The sequence below is a fragment of the Polyodon spathula genome, chromosome 11, assembly GCF_017654505.1.
Source record: "Polyodon spathula isolate WHYD16114869_AA chromosome 11, ASM1765450v1, whole genome shotgun sequence".
Lineage (NCBI taxonomy): Eukaryota > Metazoa > Chordata > Actinopteri > Acipenseriformes > Polyodontidae > Polyodon > Polyodon spathula.
Window position 1 is genome coordinate 37,513,976 of NC_054544.1, and position 13,305 is coordinate 37,527,280.

The window sequence follows — 13,305 nt, forward strand, 5'->3', positions numbered from 1 at the left end:
TTGTTCTCTATAACATGTCTATTATAATTTCTATGTTGCTTGCTATTCTCTATTTTTTGTATAGACTAAATGGAATCCAGTATGTTGTAAAACAGCACCAAAAATCACAAAAATGTTATCAACTTTAAAATTAACTTCTTTTGGAGAGTAAGAAAATGCAACATGCTTTTTTTTGCAAAGCCCTTGCTGCAATACAAAGAAATCAGTGTTTGTTCTGAAAATATGGATCTCTCGGAAGCTGCTTCTCCTCATCCATCATGAGACAATTCTTATGAGGTATTCAATTTGTGGGCTGTTATAACCAATACATAGTATTTGTAATATCTAAAATCTACTCTAGAAAACCTCTTATTGCCAGTGTGATGGATGGTATACCTTGGAACTCTTTTGTAATGCAGTAGGCAGTGAAAAGATGGCAAATGTACCTTGTCATAGAGAGAGAGAGAGTAAGAGAGAAAGAGGCCAGTGCACATTTAATGTTTTAAAGTGTTTAAAGTGAGTGGAATGTGTTAGTAATTCACATTAAGAAAGTCACTTGGATGGAGCAAATACTGAATTTGTGTAATATATCTGTAGCCAAATTTGCACTTTAAATTATCTGTTATTTGGGGTGAACAAAGAAAATAACCAGTAATTATAAAACATAATCTTAAATCTGTTTTAAAAAACTGCTGTCCCTTACAGTATATCATTATAAATCTTGTTGTTGGCTTTTTATTGACCCTTATTAGCATCCCTATATACATAGACCTATTTCCTGGATACATTGTGATGACCTGTAATATCTCTTGAGGAAATACCTGTAACAAGTAGTTGGCAGCTGGAAAAAGCACTTCATATTTCCTGAGTAATACAAATTTGCTTCAAATGGAACCCTTGCTGACAGTGGGGGTTAATGCTATGGCATTGTACATTAATGCTGAGATACCACATTTCTAGTGTGTTCTTCAAGGGAGATGAGCTTACAAATGTCATTGTACATTGATGAAAGCATTTACTGTCACAGCAGTTTTGGGCTTTATTAAAGCACAACAGAACCCACAACTTTACTGGTATCAGGCAAAAACAACTCTGACATCGCAACCTGAATTTCTTTTTCAAAACGATGTAATGGTTTGCAAACCTGAACAACTGTGAAAAAGAACAGATAGAAAAACAAAAAGGCAAACCGTATGGGCCATAACAAGGCTAAAGGGTCTAAACAGACCTAAACCAAGACTGATGTGAAGTGAAGAGTCAGCAGTAGTCCCAAGATTGTGCTGTCACTACTCATTTACACAAGGTAACATACAATTCTCTTAACGTTTGTTACTTTGGTGGCATACTAGTGTCATTGACTTATTTTGAACATGTTGATAACATTAGGTGGACAGTAACAGTAAGTTAAAGATTTGTTTGTGTTTTCTTTGCATTTTATTATCTAAACATTTTAAACCATTATAGTACAGCAAATATGCACACATCTCGTAACAGGCTCTCATAAAATGCACACAGAGCATTCATCCCCTTCTGTTTTTTATTGGATTATCTCAGCATAATGGCTGGTTAAACACCTGCGTCAATGTCAGGAAGTGTTCCTTTGAGGAATGTTCTTTAAAACACAATATAAATAAACAGACTTCTTGTAATCCAGTGATTTAGATATAAAATGCCTTCTGCTATTTATATGTTTCAGATGTTAAGCAAGTTAAAGGAGCTGTAGACTGTACCTATTGTTAGAAGACATTTCTGTCTGCCACCAGGGCTTTATATCAGTCCTGTTTGCTTTGATTAGAATCTGACTGTCACAGTCAAATCCAGTTGATGGAGGAAGTAAGCCATATCAATGATGACTGGAGCAACAGAAACCAAAGCTTGGATTTATGGCATTTGTTTTATCTTTGAAATGTAATTTAAAATGATCTATTCAGTTGCCAGCTAACCTCTGCAACCCATGCACCAATCATTAGGAGGAGTGATCAACAGACAACCTCTGTTCCCACTGCCAACCAATCGTCGCTTTTCACCCACTGACCTTCGCAACAAAGGTCAACAAGCTAATGCCCAGAGCTTTGCCATGGAAGTCTCCACATGGACTTGTCAGGTGTCTGGCTAGTAGTGGTCACTGGAGCATGATGAGATGAACTAGTCCTATCTAATTCACCTCCCTTATACAGCAGAAGCACAATAGACAATGCACTGCTCTCTGCGGGCCCCTGCCAAGTTGCTGTGAGTAGGACTTGAAATATTGCCAGTACAATATAGAACCCCTCATTTTTTCCCCTTTTGCATTTTTTATAAAATAGTTTCCTGGAATGGATATTTCAGAAAAAAAAAAGATCTGTCCTTCTACCTGTAAAAGGAAGATAGAGAGCTCACTCTTTGTGTCTTTAATGTCGTCTGGCAATGTGTTTCCATGCTAGGTTCTGATAGGAGTAATTATTTCTCAGTAAAAGTGTTAACAGGAATTTGCATTAAGACGGAGGTGTATTGGCAGCTCTTGCCTTTTGCCTGAAGATTTTCAGAAAACAGGATTTATGAAATAGCATGCATGCACTGCAATTATTATTTAGGTGTTCAGCCAGTTTCTTATCTTTTCTTCCAATCACACATTATGAATATTGGTGAGAATAATTTGCCATTAAAATTCAACGGTCCTTTCTCAGCAAGTCACAAAAGTACTAAGTGGCAATGTCTAAGAAACCAGCAAAAGACTAGATATCTCTTTATATGCTACATATTATAATTAATTCCCATAATAAAAACTGCACAGTTGATCATTAGAGAAGTCCAACTTTTCATAGTCTACAGTGTCAGTGACCCCCTGTTTCTAGGGATCATATTATCTGCATTTGCTTCAAAGATGTGGTATCCCTATATAGGAATATTTTCTTAGTTTCTACTTGTAGCATTTAATAGTAAGATTTTTAACTCCCCCACACTCTGCATAGGGCACGCTGCATATCGAATGGGAAGATCAAAAGCTTCTGCTGGAAAATGAATCCCTACAATATATGAATATTCTTGTTACTATACGGTGCAAGTAATTAAGTTACCCTTTTAGACTCCTATTTCTTGTGGAATCACTCATATGGTATACCAATGTCATATCTGCATTGTTGAGTTTAATCGAAGACTTTTATATTGCAAATGCTGACAATAATTATAAATCTTCCATTCCCTTGGTCTCTAGATACAACGTGGATGCACTTCTTTCACAGGCATTGCATTTAATTTGCTCTAAGCTCTAATGAAAAATGAATTGGGCTTAGGTAACACAGTTTGTGCCATAGCACTTTGTTATGGTGTTCCACTATGAAAGGCGCTATATAAAATAGATTGATTGATTGATTGATTGATTCATAGCATGATTATTGTAATAGTCCTTTGTCTGCACTGAACATTCAGAGTTCTCTTTATGTGCTATAATTCTATGGTCCTGGTACAGCTGCAGATGAACCTGCTTATAACCATTGTTCAAGGTCTACAAATTGACTTTATACCTAGGTGATAGAAAATATATAACATGGCAATTCATTGTCACATGATCTGTCTGTGGTCAGTATACAGACCGGCTTTCATACAGGTTGGACTAATTTTTGTATCTTGTGAAAACAACTTTAAAATTTGATGTGCACATTTACATATCATACATATGTTTAAGATCTCTGATATGTGGAATTATCTATTTAATTAATGTGTTTAATTTCAATATTGTAATGCATTGAATTTAATTAATGGAATCATTTTCTTTGTTTTTGTCATCAGGCAGAAGTGATTGATGTGCAGTATGGAACACTGGATGACTTGATTCAAGCTCATGCAGCTACAAATGTTGCCAATAAAATTGCACTATTGAAACTAGGGCACGTACCTTTACTTTATAAGGTAAGCTTCAGAAAAAGTTTAAGGAGATTATCAATTCCCTAAAGTTCTGTTAATGCAACTCTCACATGTATTAAACCCATAGGGGCAGTAGCAACCAAAGAGGATGAGCAATATGATTCAGCTGTTAGGCAAATATTTACTGTCCCTATTGGATTTACTGACACTGGTGATCTATAAAAACAAGCTTTTGATATCCGATTGTATGTTAGAGACATTTATCATTAGTACAGGTTTGTAGCTTCTGAATTGTATATACTTTAAGCAAGTGATGTCATAAATGAATAGTTCATATTTATGTGTGGTATTTTACTGACTGTTCATTTAGATTATGCATACTGAGCATCAAAAGAAACTTAGCACTTATAGTTGAGCATCAAAAGAAACTTATCAATTATATTTGGATAAAATTCACTAAATGTGATTGAAAAATCACAAACTCTATTTTAGAGCAGGTGCAGTGACTTTTTATTGTGCTGATTAAAAACTGACATTTTACTGTCTAAAGTTATGGGGGGACGGGGGATACAGTGAAAGTCACAGGCTAGTAGCGTATGTGGCCACTGTTGGATGCGATACAAGCAGTACATCTGTGACGCATCCTTTGCACCAGGTTTCACATGTTGTCTTATGGAAACCTGGCCCATTCCTCTTCCAGTGTCTAGATAATCATCTGCCTGTTCAGTGGTGTCCAAGCCCTAGAAGCCACACGTCTCCCAGTTTGTGGCCTGTCATTGACAGAGTGTGTCTAGTTATTCGGTCTCATCAGGTTTGAAATTGCATCCAAAACGGCAAGCCACAGTACGCTGCCCTAGTCCAGCCTCCAACTTGCTGATTGCACGAAGGCGCTGCTGTCTTGACAGACATGGCATATTGGTTGTGTTTTTCCGTGATTTTCTTTATTGCTTTTATTGAAGCTTGCAATTCAACAGCTGAAATCACTCCATATCCAGTGTCAAATCAACTGTCTCACCAGTAGCGGCTGGTGGCCAAAATTTTTGGGTGTTCACATCTCAGATATAGCTGACAGGGTGGGGTCTGTGGGGGTGGCGTCCAGTGGGCTGACCTAAGTGGTAGATGTACTCTCTAGTGGATTTGTTTCTTGCTGGAAGCGATACAAAGTTTGTTCTGCAATGTCTTATCGTGGCAAACTTTTCAATTACTTTATTATTAAAGTATGTATTTTTCAATTGATAAAATGGCTAAAGCATTTAATCTTTCCATTTTTATACCGTTTCTCAAGAAGGGTTTTATCCTTTTCAGTGTTGAGAAGCACCTTTCTGCCTCTGCTGTGGTCATGGGAGTGGTAATAACTATCTTCAGTAGTTTTGTAAACTCTGGAAATGTTTTGTCCAAGTTGTTATATATAATCAGTTCCAGCATACTTAATGCATTTCAGCACTTTTAAAATTTTTAGTTTCATACACTGTTTGTAAGTCAATGCATACAGAGGTCTTTCCAAGCATTGGATAGGCTTGAACCATTTCTTCTAGTACACTGTCTGGGAAAGCTACCTGATACTCATCAAAACAGTCACTCTGCAGCAATGTTGCAGCAACAAGGTGCTTCCTGAAGGAAAACCATTCCTTGGCATGAGAGACTATGATGTCACAAATTTTCAAGGCAGCTATGTCACAATCTTCAGTGGTATTTTGACCTCTTCTTCTTTTTCGCATTGGTAGCAGGTTCTCAGGGAGGCTGGATTCTAGTGTTCCAACAGATGCTCGGATGTCCTGAATGCTTTCAACAAATTGAATGGCCACTGCATTAGCATCAATGGATGTGATATTTCTTGCCTGGAGTTTCCCATAAAAAAATATCCACTTTCAGCATTATCTTTTGGAACAAGTACAGGAAGTACAGAAACTCTCTGTCATTTAGGCTATGGCAAAAACCATTTGCTTCTCTAACTGTGATTCTGTCAAAGTCTCCTGAATCGCTGATTGTTTGATAACACTCCAGCAGATGTTCACGCTGTTCAAACACTGTCCTCACTGTTCGACTACAAAAATTCCATCTGGTTTGAGGAGCAGTTGGAAGTCTTTTCTTTACAACTTCATCCAAAGCAACAGTTTTCTTTGGAGAACGAGAGAAAAGTGTTGAAAAACCAGAGAGGGTCTGAAAAAAAATCAGAGCCTCTGAAACTTGATTTGCTGCTTGACCCATTATTAGATTTAGTATACATAATTCAAGTGAACATGAAATGTAGTCAAGTTTAAGGTGTCCCTAAATCCAAATTCAGGAAAACTTTAAACAAATAGAACAAGTATAATATGTTATAAAAAGTAGCACATTTAGCTAGTAACTTCTATGCCTACCTTTCCCTGCTTTCAGATGTATTATTTGCAACCCAGTGACCCTCTATTCCTTCTGTGCTTTTGATCGATTGATCTATAGTCTGTTGAGCATTGGTAGAGTGTTGGTCTTGTAAGGTAAAGGTAAAACAGTCAACTAAGGTACCAAACCCCAAAATAATAGAGGCTGTTGAGAATCATTTTAAAGATTTTCTTTTAACCCTCCAATGCCCCCATCACTGATGCAGTATTTTGAAATGCCTCACACAATTATTTTGTGAAGTTTCACCCACTTTTTTGATTGTTAAAATTTATCAAATGAGTCATTTATTAGTGCACAGTCTATCTAAAAACACCAGAAAAACCATTACGGTTTTCAGTAGCATTCTTCCCTCACCTGAACCTTTGCTTTTTGTTTTTTTACAAAACCATCACCTCACATGTACCATAATTAAATTCTCTTCAGTGCATTATAGCATTTAAGGTAACCCTGATTTAGTCTTTGTGTCAGCTTTTGCTTGGTTTAGTCTCTAGGCCAGCTGCTTAAACTTTAATCTTTCTAATTATAATGGATTATTGCAAATGTCAGAAAAGTACGAATAAGATGCAGTTCAGCTTTGAGCCTTATTAAATTCATACTTCTCCCAAAGTCGCTACTTTTTCATTCAAAAGCCCTGGCTAAAAAGATAAAAATAAAATGCATTTTAATAAGGTTACTTACGGTTTGATACAATAGGCAAGCATAATGAGAAACCCACTGCCAATAACATGGAAATTAAACAACATAGTACATAAAAATACAGACATTTAAGACCCAAAATGTTTCACTTAACTGTTACAGTTTATTTCATTTGGATTTCACACTGCATATAAATAAATGGATACACTAGAACCTTGCTAATCCAAACTGACATATATTACTAGAACCATACTATCACAATCAAATTTACGCTGATAGCATCTGTAGAAACCAACTTCAGTTCTAGACTTCTATGTTGAATTCTGTGTAAGACATCTGCCTGCATTTTTAATTAAAATTACGCTTCTTTTTGATGAAGTATAAAAAACATAACACAGAGACTAGATGAAGCATTTTCAATAGTAGCCAGTTTCCTCTTTTACACCGAGGAACTTGAGAGCGGATGTTAGCGAGCTATCGGCCTCTGTAGCAAAATGGCTAGACCTGCAGGTGTCTGAGCTCACTAGGCTCCTGGCCGGTAGGGTCTGCTATAGTGCCATGAGGAGAAACCCTAACCCACAGGAGTGCAAGAGCTAATGCTCCCTCGAGAATCCCCAGCTCAGACCGGTGACTTCACACAACTAGAACGCCAGGCTGCTATAGTCCACTCCCCAAGGGGGGATTTATTGACCCACTCATTAACATTACTACCGACAATTAAAATAAATTCAAATGGGGTTAACAAAAAATTGGATTCATAAATTTTGAAGCAGCTGCACTGAGATCCTCCTCTATTTTGGCCATTAGGATAGACCCCATTGCATTGCATATTTTCTTACTCTTGTTCGTGTATTTTGAGGGTCATGTTTTGTCATTGAATGCTGCGAATGTCCAGTTTTGCTAGGGCTTGTGGAATCTTAATACAAATCTAAAGCTTTTTAGGTTATAGATTTGCAAATAATCACCCTGTTATGGTTTCTCAGGACACAGTCAAAGTCAAGGGGAACATTGTTTCTTAAGCAATAGTATTATGGTGCATAAATAAAGCCTTATACAAGTGCATGGATGTTATTGAACCTTTTAAATTTAATATAGTTTGAAATATAATTTAAAATGTGTATTTTTTGCTTTAATTTATGGGTTGTGAATTCATACTTCTGGTGTCTGGTTCACATATCTTTCACAGATCTAGTCACTTTGCCTACTTCTGCTGTTGACATGCAGTATCTTGCATTCCCAGACTATTTTAAACTATAAGAGTACACTATCCTGCTGTGATTTATCATACTACCTTTGAATTCTCACAGGAGATGAGCATTACTTTTTCCACATGAAGAAATTTCCCAAGCACAAATCATGGTATTCCAAATGAATACATAAAAAAAAAGGTTATGGATCGTTTTGTTTCCAAAGACATAGTCGTCCCTTTTTGTGTGTTATGGTTTTTCCAAGTACCACTTACCATAAATAACATTGTGTTTCCAATTTCCTCAAACTATTTATTTAGAAGTCTGACTAGATAATAGTCTCTTGTGAATCCTTAAGCTCTGTCTTTATGAAGGTCTTTTTCTTAAATGGATCCATCATTGGAATGAGCTACCATGGCACTGCCCATTAATCTCAATCCATTAGATTTATAGTTCAAATACTGTATGCATATACTCTATAGGAAAAATAGGTGGTGTGGTATTTTATATTGCACCAGCCCAAACTAATGAACTACTCATGCTTTGGGATCCACGAGGAACAGTATGCACGCCTCATTTATTTTGTTGCTACAAGAAAAGGTGTCTTACTACCCATTTCCTTGCTAATTTTTCTTGAAGCAGTGTTGTCAAAAATATTGAGGTTGGACAAAATAGAAACAACTTGAAGAGTAAATTGGATGCGAGGCCAATGGGTAGCCAGGAGGGCACGGATTCTATGAGATTGTTCTGTATATGACCATCCCTCAGTTAGTATTGCCAGGGAAAGGAAGATATCAGTCTGTTTTCCAGAATCACCCACATTTCCATCTCTTTTAAGCGTTCCTTGTAAAACATGAATATAATGTGAAGCTTTTTTTTTCATAATGTCATGAGTTTAATGTATTCTTACTAAAACTCTGTAAGATAACATACAGTATGTGTTTCTGTATTGTGTTGTTCTGTACTATATTCCTAATAGGCAGAAATTTAAATTAACTTGAACGTAGAGCAGGACATTTCAAGCATTACAGGTACAGTGAGTGGGAAGATAACTGAAGCACTGATGCTCTTTAATGTTAATACTCGTTCTGAGTAGGAAGAAGGAACATTTTGTTATGCGGCTTTTGATCTGATGTTTTCTGAGGAGTAATGACACATTTTGTATTTCCAAGTATTTTTTTTTAATATATTTTATGCAATGTTTTGATTTTTAACAATCTTCAGAACTTAGCTCTGAGGAAATGCACATCTGTATTACTCAAGATCTACACTGAACCACTATTTTATTTTTTATCTAATGGAACCTTACTTCAGATTTTGTCAGGCTCAATATAATCTTTTCCTGTTGCCTCACATTTACAGTCAAGACTTAAATATATCTGTTTTTATTATGTATTGAGGTGGCAACACAAATGCATTACATAAAAAATAAGGTAATAAGCCAGTGAATAAATCAGCCTGGGAGTGGGGCAACACCAGAAGGATAAACTAAATAGTGGAGGTAAAAACATATGCCACTGTTTTAGATCATTAAAATACACCCCACTGTATTAACCCTTATAAAAGTTTACCATAAAGCAGTGGCAAAGTGCATCAAAGCACAGTACATACATGGTAAGCATTGTAAGCCCAATGGGTGAAGCACATTAAAAAACGTTGTAAACCACAGAAAACTGTTAAATGTTAAATGCATTATATATGCATGGAAAAAAGCAAAATAACATTATGGTAGTAAACTTTTATCGGGGAGTTAATTACAATTTTAATAAATACAAGATGCCCTGTAAGTTTTTACGTATTTATGGTTTTACGGCATGCTAATAGTGTAACATCTTAATACAGCAAAACCTGTTAACATGATGATGAAGAACCTCTCTTGCTGTTTTACCTTTGTTAAGTGACAATTAGGTTTGCCCTCACTTATTTAATGATCAGTAGAAGCTGATTTCCTACAAGTTCCCATGCCACCGGATCCATGTTTAAGGACACAGCTCCTGTAGTGTTACTTTACAGAGCTCTTTGACTTGCCATTACATTTTCTTGTTGGTATACTTTTGAATGTTGTTAACTTGTAGCTTAGTTGAGAATATTTGGTCTATATGTTTTTTCTTGTAATATATTATCTATGTATAACCTTATACTGCTGTAGTAGTAACAACACCATGTGTTTTGGGGACACATTGTGTCAAACAGGTTTTATACAGAGGATACTATTGTGTAGTTATGGCTAAAATTACATCTGTGGGTTGCAAACAACCCAGACTGCCAGCAGGATTGCAAAAAGGCTAAACTCTGTGTAATTATATTTAGCTCTGCATTTTAGGGTTTAAGAAGTACCACCCACTCAAACAAGGCACTTATTTCTTGTTGATGGGTATCTGTATTTTATTTTGTAATGTCTGTGCCATGAGATCAGATCTTTCAGAAAATACCTTTTCATTCCGATTTATTTATTTATTTATTTTTAAAGGAACCTGTTAATATCATTATTTCTGGTTAATGAGTACAGCTTTGAAATGTCACGATTCAAGAAATGCGTGTAGAATGCCAGTTGAGGCGTGACAATTGAATTACTTATAAGAAGTCTAGGGGTTTCAGTGGTGCATAATATTCAGAGAAACCAAGCAGCAGTCAGATTCAGTCAGGTGTGAAATGTAATACAAAATTGGTCTTTTAGTTGATTTGCATATGACTGCATGGTGTCCATGTAAAAAAAATAAATAAATAAAAATTAAAATAATGGAATTATGAATTGTTGGAATTATACTACTGCATAGGGTATTTTCTCTAAAATGTTATTTGCATTATTTTTCTTTCTATTGTCCATTATCATGCAATGGAATGTTCTTGGTAGGAGGTGCTCTGTTGTTTGAAAAACTCATGTATCATCTTTATAGAAAGACATCACCAAATGTGTTATGTTCATAGAACGCAGTCAGGTACTTTACAAGATAATGCTTTGCAAAATGTGTGTATTCAACAGTTATGATTACCTCTTCTGTCAAACCAGTTCTAGTAACAAAGATAAATAAAAGGGATTGTGTAAAGAGAACAATAACACAATGAGTGGGCTGAAAGGCAGTCTTTATCTGTCAGCAGTCACTTTTGCATCTCAATTGGAATAATAAATTACTTTGGTACCCTGTGTCTGTAGATTTAGATCTGAAGCCTCAAAGACCAGTGGAACGGGTAGTATTTCAACCTACTGTACTGTTAGCTTGACACCATAAACACCTTATAAGTAGATATTCAAAAAAAAACTAACTAAATAATGTTGACAAGGTCTTTATCAGTGTATCCAGGTCTTCATCATTGTACACATATCTCAGTTAAATACTGTAACTGCTGGAAAGGAAAGTATTAAAATTAAATGCTGCGATTATGTTATGGAATAATGTGACAAGGCCCTGTAAATACTGCTCAGAAGAGGCTGTTACCCTGGTACATGCAATTTCAATTCTCTGCCTGCTGTTTAAGTCACTTACTTACAAAGTTGCTCGTTATAATCAGCATAAACTCAGTTTCTTGTTCAATAAGCATCCATTTTTCATGGTTTCTCGTGAATAGGTTTGAGAAGCCACTTCGCCACATGTGGATGAAACAATTTCGCCATTCTTAATAACTACCTCACAGGATTATAACACTTGCTATGTAAATGCTACTTTTTCTGTGCAAGCTCTCGTGTATATGTCACATTTACCATTCTAGACATGACAGCTTTGGCTAATGCTTGAAAAACAAGATTATGATCATTAAACTACTAATACTAAGGTATAGATCAGAGACATGTAATTGCCAAAACACCCAATAGCATGCCCTAATATCCAGTCTTATTTGATTAAAATATTCCAAGATCTTGCAACATAATTCAGAGCTGCTGAATTTACAATCTCATAAACATTACTCCCACTAGATAGTTGTATCTCTCCGTATATTCATTCATTGTGCTTATTACACATTTGGTTTTAAATGGTAATTTGTCTAATTCAGTTACATTATTATACTCATCAGATTTCTTAAGCGTGACAGATTTTAATTGGTCCTAATATAGAACTTCCATCATTTCGTTTATTTCGATTATTTTTCACCTCTTCAGTTTCCTGTGGGATGAACTTTTCGTAATTAACCATGATGTTATTGATTTACTTCTGCTCTTTTGACTTCTACCCTATGTTCGTGTTAGCTGTTGGAATTTCACATTTCACATCTTCAGATTTTTTTATTATTTTTTTTTTTAATGCATTTAATCAAAAATCATCATGGCTCCTGCCCAATTAGTGTCATTGCCATATGGTGTCATTACAGTAAAGTGATCTTTTAGACATGAAAATAGAACATATTGAAACTTAATTTGAAGTATAACAATTGCTTTTGATGAAAACCAAATACATGTATATAACTGAATTGAAGCTAAAGCCCATTAAGTTACTGTGTATTTTGCAAAATTATACCCAAAAGCATGAAAATCTGATATTTTCTTCTTCATTTTGACCTGGAATAATATAATTATTAATTGTAAGCATTGGGGTGGTGTGCAGGAAAAACAAAATGCGCTGCATTCAATTTAGGATTTACTAAATTAGTTTAGTTTAGTCCTCAAAATACGAAAACAAATGTGTAACTAGCTTTGATAAGTAATCAGGACTACACTAATTGTATAATAAATTATCATATAATCCATCCAAAGTTTTTCTAAAGCTCTCCAATTTTCCATTTAACAAACAGTGTCGTGTTTTGGCTCTTAATATATTTATTTAATGGCCACTCCATCCTTTTGGCAGCTCACAAACCTGGCTGCATCAAATGGAAGCAGACAGTAGAATGCAGCTAAGGAATCTCATTATTGTTCAGTGTTATCACTGCAAAGTTAAAGTCTGTTTTGTTTTTGTTTTTTATCATCCCATCAGCTTTTCATTTCATGGCCTTGGGCTGCAGGCCGAGGTTAGAAATGCATTTCAATAATGCTTCTAGTTTCTCAACCATCCTTCCTGTTATTATAGACTGTTCCCATGAGCCAACTGAATGAACATGTGGTCATGCTCCACTCATTATACATCCACTTATATCCTTGCCAACAGCAGCATTTTGAGAGGTTTTGACATTGGGAAGTGTGACAAATGGGTGGCTACAACTTTCACTACAGCATTTTGTAGGATTTTTGAAAAATGCTTCCCTTACTGACATGCTTCCATTACTGACAATACAGTACAATATCAGCAACGTAGTACAGAGGATAATGCTATATATATATATATATATATATATATATATATATATATAT

General features: G+C 35.5%; 1 protein-coding gene across 1 annotated transcript in view; it reads left to right on the forward strand.

Annotated features, from left to right (window-relative positions):
• LOC121322539 (inactive N-acetylated-alpha-linked acidic dipeptidase-like protein 2) overlaps window positions 1-13,305 on the forward strand; it is a 300,815-nt gene that overhangs the window by 131,883 nt on the left and 155,627 nt on the right. The window contains exon 4 of the mRNA XM_041262641.1: window positions 3,748-3,867. Coding sequence (XP_041118575.1) covers window positions 3,748-3,867 — 120 coding nt within the window. The remainder of the gene's footprint in view (window positions 1-3,747; window positions 3,868-13,305) is intronic.